General features: G+C 44.0%; 1 protein-coding gene across 1 annotated transcript; it reads right to left on the bottom strand.

Annotated features, from left to right (window-relative positions):
- Positions 1-502: 502 nt before the first annotated feature.
- LOC311515496 (uncharacterized protein) lies at positions 503-15590 on the bottom strand. Its single transcript, XM_084618603.1, has 8 exons — positions 15393-15590; positions 14153-14551; positions 13728-13854; positions 9491-9604; positions 8454-8567; positions 6526-6639; positions 6173-6286; positions 503-4600 (listed from the first exon to the last, which is right to left on the bottom strand). Exons 1-8 carry the CDS (start codon positions 15414-15416, stop codon positions 3921-3923), a joined length of 1686 nt encoding a protein of 561 aa, XP_084474729.1. The 5' UTR covers positions 15417-15590; the 3' UTR covers positions 503-3920.
- Between the last annotated feature and the right edge of the window lie 801 nt (positions 15591-16391).

Below are 16391 nucleotides of genomic sequence, written 5' to 3'. Positions count from 1 at the left end.
AATCACATCAGCCACACTACCAGAGGCTTGTTCACCTGCACATCTACCAATGTGCTATGTGCCATCATGTGCCAGCAATGCTCCTCTGCCAAGTACATTGGCCAAACTGGACAGTCTCTACGTAAAAGAATAAATGGACACAAATCAGACGTCAAGAATTATAACAAACATTCAAAAACCAGTCGGAGAACACTTCAATCTCTTTGGTCACTCAATTACAGATCTAAAAGTGGCAATTCTTCAACAAAAAAAAACTTCAAAAAAAAACAGACTCCAGCAAGAGACTGCTGAATTGGAATTAATTTGCAAACTGGATACAATTAATTTAGGCTTAAATAAAGACTTGGAGTGGATGGGTCATTACACAAAGTAAAACTATTTCCCCGTGTTTATTCCCTCCCCCCCACCCCCCCTGCTGTTCCTCAGATATTCTTGTCAACTGCTGGAAATGGCCCACCTTGATTATCACTACAAAAGGCTCCCCCACCAACCCCTCCCCCGCTCTCCTGCTGGTAATAGCTCACCTTACCTGATCACTCTCCTTACAGTGTGTATGGTAACACCCATTGTTTCATGTTCTCTGTGTATATAAATCTCCCCACTGTATTTTCCACTGAATGTGTCCGATGAAGTGAGCTGTAGCTCACGAAAGCTTTTGCTCAGATAAATTTGTTAGTCTCTAAGGTGACAAGTCCTCCTTTTCTTTTTGCGGATACAGACTAACAGCTGCTACACTGAAACATGTATATTTTTGTGTTTTGTTGTTTTTTTTAAAAAGAGGGGTCAGTTTATTTTGATAAACACAACCCTCCTACTAATGGAGTACTATTTGAGTTCTATTTATTTAGTAAATGAACAGCTTCTACTGTTCTTAAACTTTTTTTTGTAATAATTACATCATAGTATCCAAAATAGAACATGAGTATAAAACATTGTTATGAGTAGGATCCAGTATACCAATGGCCACCAGAGAGAGACACACATCATTCATGCAGATAACCTTCCCACCAAGGGTATTTCATTAAGGTTGAAGATAACTCATGTGCAAAGATCTGCTACAAGGACTACTATGCACTGTTTAGGAGACTGATAGGCTTAAGTGGCACATAGACCTTTTGTACACTGCTCCTTTAAATGTTAAATCTCCCTTTCTAAAAGGCAATGAAACCACTGCATTATATTTAAACTACACCATAGAACCTTTATCTTTAAATTAACTGTGGACTGAATCATTCATAAAATTAATTATCTCAAAATTAGCCTTTGCAGTATGGTGTACTGCATTGTTTTCTTCCTGTCCTTCAAACCACTGCAAGGTAATTTCCATTGGAGGCATCAGAATTTGAAGTGATGTTGATTTGTTCTTCAACATCACTTCCATTGTGTGATTCCCCCACCCCCAATTGTGAAAAATGATTGGTATAGCTGCTTGTTCGTAAGATTGATGTACTGTATTTACCAGTATTTGTATTTCATAAAACACTATTTGAGAACACACATTGAAAGCCCCGTCCTGCAGCTCTTACTCGTAGGAGTAGCCCTACTAAGGTCTACAGAACTCCTCGTGCAAGCTACAGCTGGAGGTAAGGCCCAAATGTATCTGGACAGCTCCAGTGATCGGTTACACTACCTATTCCTTTAATTGAGGGTAGGAAATACTACATGTTCTGTGGCAAGTAACTACCCCCAACAGTATTAATTTAGGAACAAAATGTTATCCATGGCAATATATCACACAAGATAATCCATTCACAAGGATAAGAATCAGGTTTCAGAGTGGTAACTGTTTGTTTATATCAGCAAAAACAAGGAGTCCTTGTGGCACCTTAGAGACTAACATTTATTTGGGCATAAGCTTTCATGGGCTAAAATCCACTTCATCAGATCCATGAAAGCTTATGCCCAAATAAATTTGTTAGTCTCTAAGGTGCCACAAAGATAAGAATGGTAGAATTACACCTCTAGTAAACAATCACAACAGCTCATCAGCTAATTAATGGGGGTGAGAAAGAGAAAAATAGATTCTACTCAGACTGAGTGAAAGGTCCATATTAACAGAAAAGTAACAAAATTACCCATAAAGATTTTACCAAGACCATAAAATGTTGATTCTTTTGCTGAATACACGTGCCTATACCAATTTTCCGTCTTCTGTAACTAAGCAGAATCCATTTCCTTCACAAAGAATACACTATAAAGAATACCTCACGCCTCTATTTTGGGCTTAGCACAGTCATTTTGTTCCATGGCTGTCTTCCGAATTCTCCAGCTGAGACTACCTTCGTTTTGTTAAGCGCAGTTGTTGGGCTGAACTCTTATCCTAAGCCATACTTATTTGACATAACGCTGCACCTCAAGCGGCAGAAAATTCTCAGTTTACATCCCATGAAGGGCAAAATGCCCCTCACAACCTCCACTGACTTCACAAACTGAATTCCACCCTGTGAGACTGTAACATGAGATTTGGGGTGGTCTAGATAGGCTGAAGACGTGATTGTGAAGAATCTGCTTTTTTAATTTTTTTTGTTTATTTGCATTTTCCCCCAACAGTAACTCAGTGGATTTTACCAAAACAAACTGTGAAGGGGTGCCATTTGGATGGAGCTTACAAGATGGTTGCTGCCAGAATTAGGTTTTGCCCTGTTGGTTTATTTTTCCCTCCCCTCATCTTTTCTATAAGATAGCTCAGTCCCCCAGAAGAGGCATCAGGGGGTGCTAGAAACAATCCTGGCAAGTTTGAGCAAGAGGATTTTTCTTGACAATTTTATTTAAAACAAAAAAACAAAAACAAAAAACTAAAGACGGTCTCACATGAACTTCAGTAAGAGTTTATAAATACAGAGCCAGATCCTTAGCTGCTGTAACTTTTAAATCTTCACTGACAGCAAAAGAGCTATGACAAGTTATACCAGCTGAGGAGCTGACTTGTATTATTTATGGATAACAGTGGCTTTCATGGCATTTTGCTCAACTTAACTACCCAGCCCTGCTGCCCCTAAAGGTTTTTTCCCCCCAGAGGGCCATAGTGCCATCAAAAGCAAGATTAGAGAAATTTTCTTTTATCAAGAACCTGGTGTTACTGAAGAGGGCTGGCTCCTGTCTCAGGTACATTTTTGTCCTTCCCGTGAAAAGTAGCAACACCAATAACCTAAAGCTGCTGCAGTGAGCCAAACGCTTATCCACTTGATTTCCCATAACGTTTCCTACAAAACCCAAATGTAGTGAAAATTAAGAAAAAAGTGTTCTCAAAACCAGGACAATCATCATATAAAAATCTTCAGTAATGCACAAATCAAATCATATATACAACTGTCTGTAATATGGAACATTACATTTGGAAGGTGGAAAACTCAGGCTGTCCAAAAAGAGATCTATACTGTAAGCTTTCTCTAGTCACAAGGAGAGTCAGCAAGGTAATCTTCAGATAGCTCCATTTGCCTGGCTTCAATGGGTTAAATGTTTGATTTACAGAGGTACTGAATACCGAGAGCTACCTTTGACTTAAATGGGAGCTTGGGGTGCATTTGACCTCCCAAACTCCATTCCTAAGTATCTGCTGCTTCTCTGAAGGGGTTCAGAAATGGGTTCTAAATTTCAAATGGTAGGAGTCCCTCCTCTCAGTAAAGAGCCAGCTATCTCTTTTTCCTGTTGTGTGTCACACGAACATGCATTTTCTGACCTATTTTCAGTTAGCTCTGTCTCACATAGTAGATTGTGAACAGATACTAATGCATCCTCTCTTTTTACATCAGGCTGGTCTCTCTGTTGTGTATCCAGGTCCCTGTGAAGCCTTCAGATGAAGTTACTTGTGACAGGACTATTTTTGAGGATCATAGATTTCCCACTCAGTTTTTCCCTCAAAAAATGATTGTTCTAGCTTCTCCGTGTGAATCATCTGGTGTCTAAGTCAACTCAACTGGCTAAGTGGATTGGGTCTCTTTCATGTGACTTTTTTGATGCTTAACTAAACTTCTTTTCAGTACAAAGCTTTTCCCACACACATTACACTGGAATAGTTTCTCCCCTAAATGCCGGCGTTGGTGATTTAGAAGATAATCCTTTCTGCTGTAGCTTTTGTCACATTCGGTACATTTATATGGCCTCTCTCCACTGTGAATCATTTGGTGTCTAATGAGCCACGAGTGGCAAATGAAGCTCTTCTCACATTGGCTGCATTCATAGGGTTTCTCTATTCCATGGCTCCTTTGGTGTTTTGTCAAACTTATCTTCAGCTGGAAGTTTTTCCCACACTCAGCACATGCAAACAATCTCTCTCCTGTGTGGGCTTGTTGGTGATTCTGAAGATACACCTTTTGAGTATAGTTTCTCTCACATTCAGTACTTGTATACAGTCTCTCTTCTGGGTAGGCTTCTTCCTGATGGATTAATAAATTTTTGTCACAGTGAGATGAAACCCCCAGACTGTTCCCAGTAGCAGTTGCCTGCTGCATTTTTGAATTGTACAGACACTTCCATGTCACTCTCTGTTTGGGATTTGGCAAACACTCTTCTCCAAGTTTTCCATATAAACTAGACTCGTACACAATGCTTTCAAGAGGATTTTCAGGGAGCTTATCCTTGTTTGTGCTTCCATCTTTCGCTGAAATAAACATACAATCACAAGAAGGTAAAACGACTGAGGAAACCTCTTCTGATTGCAACCAACCAAAGGCCTTAACCAGAAAAATGTTTGTGGCTATATTGTTTCTGAAGCACAGATAATCAAGTTAAATAAAAATATAGGCTTTATTACTGAGTAGAACAGCTTGGAAAGTTTTCACTGAAATTAAAATGTTGATGAAAAATAGAAAACATTTAGTCTCTGCAACCAGGTCTATTAAAAATCACTTATTGCAGAGTCAGAGATTTGGTCAGCACTTTACAAACCTACGGCAAGACCTGTGCCCTGCTTGGAAGAGTTTAGTCTTAGCACTGGATCAGTAAATACACAAAAGTTTTGGGACCTGATTTTCAGAGACATTGAGAACCCACACCTCCAAATAAAGTCAGGCAAGGATCTGTGGATGCTCAGCACCTCTGAAAATCAGGAATTTACAGTCAGTACACAATCAGTTTACATTACAGGCCCGAATAAGGAACACCATTAACCTGAAAACTTACCCAATTGAGGCCTACCCAGTGCTGAGCATAGCAGAACATTAACCTCACTCAGAGCTCTGATCCCACAACAAACTTTGTATAGGGCAACCCCCTGCGCACACCCAGAGCTCTGGGCTCTTGTCTATAGCGTAACCATGCTGAGAGTTCATTGCAGGGCTAGGGTCTTATTATACACTTGATGCTCCTGTTAATGGAGCCCAACAGAGTATATGACATTCTTGTTACTGCACTAGTGTACTGCCACCCTACGGGCACATTCCCGCATTCTCTAAGGAATTATTCCGCCCCACATTGATCATTTGACATTTAGCTTTAAAGATTAGTTTTTCAATGGATTTCAGTAGAGGCGTCCAGTAGATCATGATCACTATATTTTAATAGTCTCCTCCTCGGTGTAGCTAATCCATCCCACCTTTGTCTCATCCATGCATTAAATACATTAAGGCTCCACTACACCTGCTAGGTTGTTAATGAGAAGACTGAATGGCATCTGTTTCACACTACCATATTGGGATACCACTCGTTTTAGTCTCAGTTACTTATGTTCCACACAAATTTGGTGTCCCCTCACTTCTATTGTTGACAATTATTTACATCAGTAATAAAGGCACACACGAAGTTCAGCTTACAGAAAGTCATTTACACTAAGGGAATTAACGCCACACTATTAGCAATTTCCTGTGTGAATAATTCTTGGGTGTCCTTCATTTTGGGTCTTTTTCAAAATATTTTTTCCTATATTTGGGTCCTGGCAGGTTGAAAGCTGAATAGTGTTAGGTCTAAACCATATGGGATTCTACTTGATACCTCTTTCCTATTTGACATAACCATTTCCTCTGAGTTTTTAACCAAACTTATGTCTATTTTGTAGAAACTATAGCTAATCCATGACCCACATTAGGAGGATGCTTCATCCTATATCAAGAGGATGGCACTGAATTATTGGATTTGTGTGGACACAACTAAAAAGGTCCTGAATTTTCTGCATTTACATTAATTTAACTTGGCATTAATTTAGCTTTTCCATTGGAAGTATTATTCCCTTACTGACCTGTGCTGGGATCTGTATGGATTTTGTTTTCCTCTGAATCATGCTGCTCACAGATACTCGGCTCTCCCTCTTGTTTAATCAGTGATAAAATGTCAGTAGCACAAATTTGAAATCCTGTTCATGGGAAAGAGTTATATTACAAAGCATTCACTGTAAAAGTTAGGAAAACGAAGGATTTTGGAATAGTTAGGAACCCCAGATTACATCTGGTTGAGGTTCTTGGCAAGTCACATTTGTCATGCAAAAGTGCTGATAAAGCATCAGAAAAGACATGGTTATAAGAGCTACCAAAGGTATTGCTGGGTGCCCAGCTTTGGCCAACACCATCTGAGTTGTTCTGATCTCTTACTCACCAGTGCAAGGGTCTACAGGCATTTCTGTATTCTCTGACTCTAGCAGGGCCCTGACGCATAACTCGTTGCCTTCCTCAGTCTGGGATACAGTGTCAGACGAGGAAACGGCATGGTCTAGTCAAGGAGAAAGATGGAGATACAAGTATTGTGAATGTAAAAGTGGCTGCAAAATCTGTTTTTTCCCCCTCCCCAAACCTGGCGTGCTTTGTAAATCTCAGTTAGACCTTAAAATAAACACACACGCATACCCAAGGTCTTATACAACTTTCTCAACATAAGGGGGTATAAAATTCCAGTTTGTATTGTATCATGTATTATTTAGCAGATATGAGGATCATATTAAAGGCATAACCAAAAGGAGTGAATGTTAAGATTGAGCTTTTCAGCCTTAATTCCACACGCCCCATTTATGAAATTTTCGTAAGAAATTTCTTTTTTCAAAAAAGAGAAGTTGCCAGTGGAGCTTATATATTTCTTGATCTGTATTAGTTTGGCTTGATACTCCCCACAGCTTCCCTGAACTCCAAGTCAGAGTTTAGCTCTTTAGTTTAGATGGGAGTTTAGTTTGGGCATTGAATGTAAAAACAATTAGCATTAGAACATAAGGGAATCTGGTTGTGTTTTATTAAAATACACTTCCCATCTCTTCCACTACCCCCCCAAAAATAGATAATATTTCCTCAAAATTTCTAAAAACAAAGCAGTTAGGCTCTGGGCAGAAGCAGCTAAGACAAAGGACTCTGTTTCAGAAAGTTATAAGAAACAGCAAAAGAAAGATGGGTGCTGGAGCTCAAACCTGATGTGCTAGACGGACCCACTATCATTGCATTGATACAGTACGTGCGTATTTCTTATTGTTAAAGTTACCCAATACTTCCTAGTACAAGACCCTCTTTTCAGTTGCTTATACATTTTGCCAAAATTTAACTGCTAGGGTTGATGTTTTCCACGCCAGGTGTCCACTTCAGGCTGAATTTTAACAGAAAGTTTCAGCTAAAAGAGTTCAGCCATTTCCAAGAACAAGATTAAGGGGGGGGGAAACCATTTTACCCAGATAAAAATAATTCTTACAACCTTTTCGTTTTCCTGCACCTCCTTGATTTGGAGCAAGGACTTGACTTGTGGTACAGGGTCCCACGGGAGTCAGGGATGTGCTTATTGCCTCCCCCATGAAAATTCACCCACATTTGACCAAATTATAAGCCTCTGATCAGCCACAACCCTGATTCATCCCCACAGCACAGTCCATCCTGTTCAGTAAATGAGGCAGGGCTCCTGTGGAAAAAAATAGTATGATCATTTAATTAAAGATTGTATCATAATGCATCTGCACAGGGGGGCCAAGTTTAGCTTGCACAGGAAGGCTTAATTCTGGCATTTCTTAACTTTTGAGTGCTTGACTTTGCAATCTTAAATGTTCTTTTAACACAGTTTGTGTGTGTTAAATTTTATATATATGCACATATCCAAATACATGCACAAAATTGGCTTTCCTTCCCCAGGTTAAGGTATCAGTTCTATGCTCCCTGGCACCATCTGCCTGAAAAGACTAATCACATAAGGCCCTGCTCCAAAAGCCTTATTTAGAAAGACTGAAATCACAGTAACCACCATAAATCAGAAATTCATGGCCACCTGGGCTTAAGACGCCAAGCAAGGAGGGTTAAGGGAGGAAAACTATTTCCTACATCTACTACCTTCTGCACAGGAAAGGAGCAGTCACCAATTCTGAACTCTCAGAAAATGGATGGAAGATGAGAAAGAGAAAATGCCCAAAATCAGTCAGGACTGATAGAAAGCCTGACTGACGTCTGCCATGGAGATATGAACAAGTGTTGGTTGTAGATTTGGAATATGTAGAAAAAGATAAGAGCTCAAAGTTTATTAACCTTTCAATTTCACACCCCATTTGAGCAACTTTAACTCACCTGTGTAGAGCTCTTTAGAGACTTTTCTGCCCTCCAAATCCTGCTGATCCCCAACATACAACTCTTCCTCTTGTTTAGTAAGTAATAAACCCTCTTGTGTACAAACTGGAGATTCTGTTCACAGGAACAAAAATTCACATTGTTTTTCCAACATACACCATATTCTTTAGAAAAGAGTTCATGAGGGATTAGCTCGAGTTAGAAAAGGTCTCAGTGGTGTTATGTCAAGAGAGTAGGAAAACACGGATAAAACATAACAAGAGACCCAGGGCCTGACTCACCATTGTGTTACTTCATTGTGTGACTACATTGTGTTACTTCATTGTGTGACTACATTGTGTTAGTTTACACCCGGGCAACTCCATTAATGATTCAGACCAATGGTTTGCACACACAAAATGTTACATTGGCACAAATAAGGAAATAAACATTGATACGGCATTTCAGTTTTACAAACTAGTATGAACACCAGAAATTCAAAGATAAAGCTACACTTAAAAACCATATTGATTTTGGAACATACAGAAATAGAGAGTTAAGGTACCTCAAACAGCCTTAACTCTGCCCTCATATGCTTGCCACTCTGTCTACCCTCCACGTAAACTAGAGCTACAAGTCTATGAAGAGTATTATAAGATCACAGCTAAACATGTTAAATCAGGCACCAAGGGAGCCGAAGACATTAGTCCTCAAATATAGTATTTTGGTGCTCAGTGTCCACAGCTAGAACATCTTTGATCACCTCCCCTTTTATCTGGCAAAGCAGATATAGCTTAATTGCAAGGGTCTCGAGGGCTGTACGTGCACAGTTGCAAGAACTATTATGGATAGTAAAGAGTTTATGATTTCAAGCCTTCTGGTATAATTAGGGTTGGGGAAGGAGGCACATGCCAAGAGTCAGGCTGATCATGCAAAGCTGGTCACAGCCACAACTATGAAGAGATCAATCTCTCGCCACAAGAAGAGTTCAAAAGTCTTGCTGGATTTCCAGCATTTTACTGTATTAACTGTGCGAGTGCTTCTGACATATCAGTTACCTGTGCTGGGGTCTGTAGGAATTTCTCTCTCCTCTGCGTCTCCTTGGTCCCCGACACTCAGCTCCTCCCCCCGTTCAATCCGGGATAGGATGTCAGGTTTGGAAATGGCATAGTCTGTTCATGGAGAAAGATATTAAGAGACAGTGTATAGTAATAGGCTAGATTTGCATGAGTCTGTCCTCCCACAGTACGTATGTATGTATGTATATCACTGCATTCTACTGGATGGGTGTATCCTTTGAGGGCTGCAGCCACCACAGAATGATTTAGGAAGGAGGGGAAGAAAACAACTTCTGCTACTGCTTCCTCCCCTCCAGTTACCTCTTATCTCCTCCACGGCAGCAGCCACACCTACATCCCATCCAACAGAGGCTTGTAATACATGTATTAGCCACAAGAGCCCAAGAATACTGGGCCCAGTGCCATATAACAAAGATATTTAACCGTCTGTAAGCCTGACCCATGCCAGGCAACTAGGGACAGGAATGAAAGACAAGCCTCTTACCAGCACAGCAGTATATCACAACCCTACCAATCCATGTATCCTTCAGGAGTAGCAGCTAGTACTCTATTAACTTTCATTAAAGATTTTGAGTTATTTTAGTTCATCCCACTGCTAGAGATTAGAACAGAAGCAAAAGTGTTACTGAAGGCATTGTAGGGGGAAATGCCAGGTGCTATGAAGTAATGAGTCAGAGACAGTACGCTGTCTGATGCTGCCCTCTAGCCTGGCCTCACACAGAGGCTAAGGGATTACTGCTATATAGGTAAAAAGAAAAGGAGGACTTGTGGCACCTTAGAGACTAACTAATTTATTAGAGCATAAGCTTTCGTGAGCTACAGCTCACTTCCTCAGATGCATATCGTGGAAACTGCAGCAGGCTTTATATATACACAGAGAATATGAAACAATACCTCCTCCCACCCCACTGTCCTGCTGGTAATAGCTTATCTAAAGTGATTTCCAGCACAAATCCAGGTTTTCTCACCCTCCACCCCCCCACACAAATTCACTCTCCTGCTGGTGATAGCCCATCCAAAGTGACAACTCTTTACACAATGTGCATGACAATCAAGCTGGGCTATTTCCTGCATAAATCCAGGTTCTCACATCCCCCCCACCCCCATACACACACAAACTCACTCTCCTGCTGGTAATAGCTCATCCAAACTGACCACTCTTCAAGTTAAAATCCAAGTTAAACCAGAACATCTGGGGGGGGGGGGGTAGGAAAAAACAAGAGGAAACAGGCTACCTTGCATAATGACTTAGCCACTCCAAGTCTCTATTTAAGCCTAAATTAATAGTATCCAATTTGCAAATGAATTCCAATTCAGCAGTTTCTCGCTGGAGTCTGGATTTGAAGTTTTTTTGTTTTAAGATAGCGACCTTCATGTCTGTGATCGCGTGACCAGAGAGATTGAAGTGTTCTCCGACTGGTTTATGAATGTTATAATTCTTGACATCTGATTTGTGTCCATTTATTCTTTTACGTAGAGACTGTCCAGTTTGACCAATGTACATGGCAGAGGGGCATTGCTGGCACATGATGGCATATATCACATTGGTGGATGTGCAGGTGAACGAGCCTCTGATAGTGTGGCTGATGTTATTAGGCCCTGTGATGGTGTCCCCTGAATAGATATGTGGGCACAGTTGGCAACGGGCTTTGTTGCAAGGATAAGTTCCTGGGTTAGTGGTTCTGTTGTGTGGTATGTGGTTGTTGGTGAGTATTTGCTTCAGGTTGCGGGGCTGTCTGTAGGCAAGGACTGGCCTGTCTCCCAAGATTTGTGAGAGTGTTGGGTCATCCTTTAGGATAGGTTGTAGATCCTTAATAATGCGTTGGAGGGGTTTTAGTTGGGGGCTGAAGGTGACGGCTAGTGGCGTTCTGTTATTTTCTTTGTTAGGCCTGTCCTGTAGTAGGTAACTTCTGGGAACTCTTCTGGCTCTATCAATCTGTTTCTTTACTTCTGCAGGTGGGTATTGTAGTTGTAAGAAAGCTTGACAGAGATCTTGTAGGTGTTTGTCTCTGTCTGAGGGGTTGGAGCAAATGCGGTTGTATCGCAGAGCTTGGCTGTACTAATAAACAATGGTCACATAAACACCACCCTATACCGGAAACCTACTGACCGCTATTCCTACCTGCATGCCTCCAGCTTTCACCCTGACCACACCACACGATCCATCGTCTACAGCCAAGCTCTGCGATACAACCGCATTTGCTCCAATCCCTCAGACAGAGACAAACACCTACAAGATCTCTGTCAAGCTTTCTTACAACTACAATACCCACCTGCAGAAGTAAAGAAACAGATTGATAGAGCCAGAAGAGTTCCCAGAAGTTACCTACTACAGGACAGGCCTAACAAAGAAAATAACAGAACGCCACTAGCCGTCACCTTCAGCCCCCAACTAAAACCCCTCCAACGCATTATTAAGGATCTACAACCTATCCTAAAGGATGACCCAACACTCTCACAAATCTTGGGAGACAGGCCAGTCCTTGCCTACAGACAGCCCCGCAACCTGAAGCAAATACTCACCAACAACCACATACCACACAACAGAACCACTAACCCAGGAACTTATCCTTGCAACAAAGCCCGTTGCCAACTGTGCCCACATATCTATTCAGGGGACACCATCACAGGGCCTAATAACATCAGCCACACTATCAGAGGCTCGTTCACCTGCACATCCACCAATGTGATATATGCCATCATGTGCCAGCAATGCCCCTCTGCCATGTACATTGGTCAAACTGGACAGTCTCTACGTAAAAGAATAAATGGACACAAATCAGATGTCAAGAATTATAACATTCATAAACCAGTCGGAGAACACTTCAATCTCTCTGGTCACGCGATCACAGACATGAAGGTCGCTATCTTAAAACAAAAAAACTTCAAATCCAGACTCCAGCGAGAAACTGCTGAATTGGAATTCATTTGCAAATTGGATACTATTAATTTAGGCTTAAATAGAGACTTGGAGTGGCTAAGTCATTATGCAAGGTAGCCTGTTTCCTCTTGTTTTTTCCTACCCCCCCCCCCCCCAGATGTTCTGGTTTAACTTGGATTTTAACTTGAAGAGTGGTCAGTTTGGATGAGCTATTACCAGCAGGAGAGTGAGTTTGTGTGTGTATGGGGGTGGGGGGGATGTGAGAACCTGGATTTATGCAGGAAATAGCCCAGCTTGATTGTCATGCACATTGTGTAAAGAGTTGTCACTTTGGATGGGCTATCACCAGCAGGAGAGTGAATTTGTGTGGGGGGGTGGAGGGTGAGAAAACCTGGATTTGTGCTGGAAATCACTTTAGATAAGCTATTACCAGCAGGACAGTGGGGTGGGAATAGGTATTGTTTCATATTCTCTGTGTATATATAAAGCCTGCTGCAGTTTCCACGATATGCATCTGAGGAAGTGAGCTGTAGCTCACGAAAGCTTATGCTCTAATAAATTGGTTAGTCTCTAAGGTGCCACAAGTCCTCCTTTTCTTTTTGCGAATACAGACTAACACGGCTGCTACTCTGAAACCTGCTATATAGGTGTGCTCCAAGTGGTAGAGGGCTGGGTCTCTACAGCTGAAGTAGCAGGGTCCCAGTCCCAGCAACTTGGGGATACGAGAGATTTATAAAGCAATTGTGTCAGTTGTCAGTCGCACATTAAGTTGTTACAGAGGGAGATGTGTGTGTGCTTTCTGGAAGGGTGCCAGAGATCTCCACACACAGGTGGATTTATGCATACACAAGTATTAATCCACTTGCTACCTATGTAGGGTCTCACACTGTTCCCACCACTTCAGTATCCATGCACCTTGTAAACCTGCACAGAGTTCAGTCCCATAAGAGGCCACAGTCAAGCCAGGAACAGCCCAATGCTTATTAAACAGTGTTATCTAAAGTTGAGATGGATTGTTCCTGACTTGTATACTTACAAAGTTATGATTTCCAAATATACCATCATTTGAATGCATAAACATGGAGATAAATGCAGCATGTGCACATTCCACACTGCAGAGAGCTGGCGCTTTAAACTCTACAGTGTTAAAAGCTGAATGGAATGGAATGCCACTTGTCATGCAGACAGCAAAGGGAGTTGAGCCCATATCACCAAGTTTCCAATAACTAGAATGGCCAATCACCAGAAATCAAAGGACCAGAATAAATCTGGAAGAGAATGTAATATTTCAAAGATCAGAACTTTTCGAACAAAAGAGCAAAAACTGATCTTTACCCAGTGACATCAACATCTCATAGTTGCTTTTCATCACATTCTTGTAAAGCTCCTTCTGCCATTCGTCTAAATTCCCCCACTGTTGCTCATTGAAATAGACTGAGATGTCATCAAATGTTACTGGCACCTGGAATCACAAATATCACAAATTCAGCGCCTTGTGTTGTGATCTCATTCTGAGCCTTGCTTCCTTTTATCTTCCATTAAAAAGACTTCCCTCTTTTGTTTCCTTTGAAATAAAATACTAAACATATTTAATTGTGAACTAGCACAACACAAGCAGCCAGATCAGTTCCCTTGTTCTAAGCTATTTTATTAATGGTGAATTAAAGGGCCAATATACCAAGTTCTGGGAAAAAAACCACTTCAGTAGTTCATGGTTAGGCTTTGTATCTACTCTTCATCATTAGCTCTGACACTGTTACCTTGGGAACTTCCCCCTTAGCGCCTGGGGGGAGCCTCAGGATCCAGAAGTTCCTGTTCTTCAGCAGGTTCTCCATGTTCTCCAGCCTCCTCTGCAGCAGCCCATACTCCTGGATCAGAGTTCCCAGCACGGCCCACTTACTCTCCAGCTGGTTCCCAAACTCCACCACTGTCTTCTCACAGCTGACTAGTTTCTTCTCAGTCATCCCTGTTCTCCCTTCCAGATTCAGCAAACATGCAGCATGAGAATCAACCCTCCTCTCCATGTCTTGAACAGCAGCCACAAGAGTCAGGGAAATCTCTGCAGTCTGCAGTTGCATCTCTCTCTGCGAGGTTTGTTTGAGGCCGGAGGGGGGATGCAAAAGTGTCAGGTGCTGAGATTCTAGGTCCCGTTTTGGAGCCTGTTAGCAAGGACAGAAATTGAAAGTGGGGAATGTGACACTGATACATCTGGCAGTCTCCTTTCCCCATGTCAGGGGTTTGTCTAGCATCCAGCACAATGCAGCTCCAACTGTAATGAGGGGAAGAGGGTTTTACTGTGATCCAAATAAATATAATATGGAAATGAGAGCCAGGCTACCTTCTTTCCCAGTCATGTACTACTGCCAGTAGTCAGGGTTCAGCAAAGCAACTTCTACCCTTATGGCTATTTTGGCCATATTAAATTACGTATATGATACATCAATTATACCCTCTTGGGCACACCTATAACCCCACGGCCTTCAGCAGGTTTTCACAGGGGTGACTCTGCACGAGACCTACACAAGTCCGTTGTTGGCCCACAGGAAACAGACTCCAGCGAGCGGCGCTGGCTGGCTGGCAGGAGCCGAAAGCAGGAGCGGCGGGTGTTTGCCCGTGGAGCGCGCAGCTCCGGTTTTGAGCAGACCCCCGGAGTCTGCGGGGGCACGGCAGAAAGACCCAGCTACCGGCGCGGGGCACGGAGACGGGAGGGCCCAGGGCTGCTCGCCGGGGCAGCGCTGCACACTCACCGGGGGGGGGGGACTGGGCTCGCTGGGCACCGGGGGGGCCGCGCCGCGAGGCCATGACGGGCTCCGCAGCGGGAGCCGGGGAGACTGGGGCGGGGCGGGGCGGTGCCTGCAGCCGGGGGAGCAGCAAGGCCCCGGGCCCTGCTCCCCGGACCGGCCGCAAGGGGCCCCGCACAGGCCGGAGACGCCCCCAGTGCCTGGGAAACTCCAACCGGGGCAGCCCGGGGAGAGGCTCCCCCGCCCGCCGGGCCCTTACCTGGGCAGCGGCCCGCTCGGCCATGGCCCCCCCGGGCGGGGCTGCTCCCGCGGGCCCGGCCCGGCCGAGCCCCGCTCCCGCTGCGGGCTGGGCAGAGTCCCGGCGCCGCCTCGCCACGGGCCGGCCCCGCTGCCGGGCGGAGCAGAGCGAGCGCGGCCCGCAGGGAGGGAGGGAGCCGCTGCCGGGGGCCGCTCTGGGCTGCCAACCAGGAGCGGCGCCTGGCTCCGCCCCCTCCAGGCCTCCCTCCCCGCGGCCCCGCCCACGCCCCGCCCCAAGCCCCGCCCGCCCGTCTCCTCCGAGCGCGCCCCCTGTGTGTAACTCTGCTGCCATCCGCTAGAGGGCAGCGGTGCCCGCACACATTGGGCTGTTCCCCGCCCGCCTGCACAACGGCCCCCTGGAAGGTGGGCTCGGTGCGTGGGATCCTGGGGCCGCCCCTCACTCTGTCTCTGCAGGAGAGTCCCCCGGAGGGGGGGTGTCAGATTAGGGTGAGCAGGCAGCAAGTGTGAAAAATGGGGACAGGGAGTGTGTGCGGGGGGGGGGGGGTAATAGGTGCTTATATAAGACCAAGCCCCGAATATATAAGGTGGATAGAAAGTTGGCTAGATTGTCGAGCTCATTAGGTAGTGATCAATGGCTCCATGTCTAGTTGGCAGCCGGTATCAAGTGGAGTGCCCCAAGGGTCGGTCCTGGGGCAGGTTTTGTTCACTATCTTCATTAATGATCTGGAGGATGGCGTGGATTGCACCCTCAGCAAGTTTGCAGAGGACACTAAACTGGGAGGAGAGGTAAATACACTGGAGGGTAGGGATAGGATACAGAGGGACCTAGGCAAATTGGAGGATTGGGCCAAAAGAAATCTGATGAGGTTCAACAAGGACAAGTGCAGAGTCCTGCACTTAGGACGGACGAATCCCATGCACCGCTACAGACTAGGGACCGAATGGCTCGGCAGCAGTTCTGCAGAAAAGGACCTAGGGATGACAGTGGACGAGAAGCTGG

This window comes from Lepidochelys olivacea, assembly GCF_965140295.1.
Source record: "Lepidochelys olivacea isolate rLepOli2 genome assembly, chromosome: 2".
In the NCBI taxonomy this organism is placed as follows: domain Eukaryota; kingdom Metazoa; phylum Chordata; order Testudines; family Cheloniidae; genus Lepidochelys; species Lepidochelys olivacea.
This window is presented reverse-complemented; position numbering and strand designations above follow the sequence as displayed.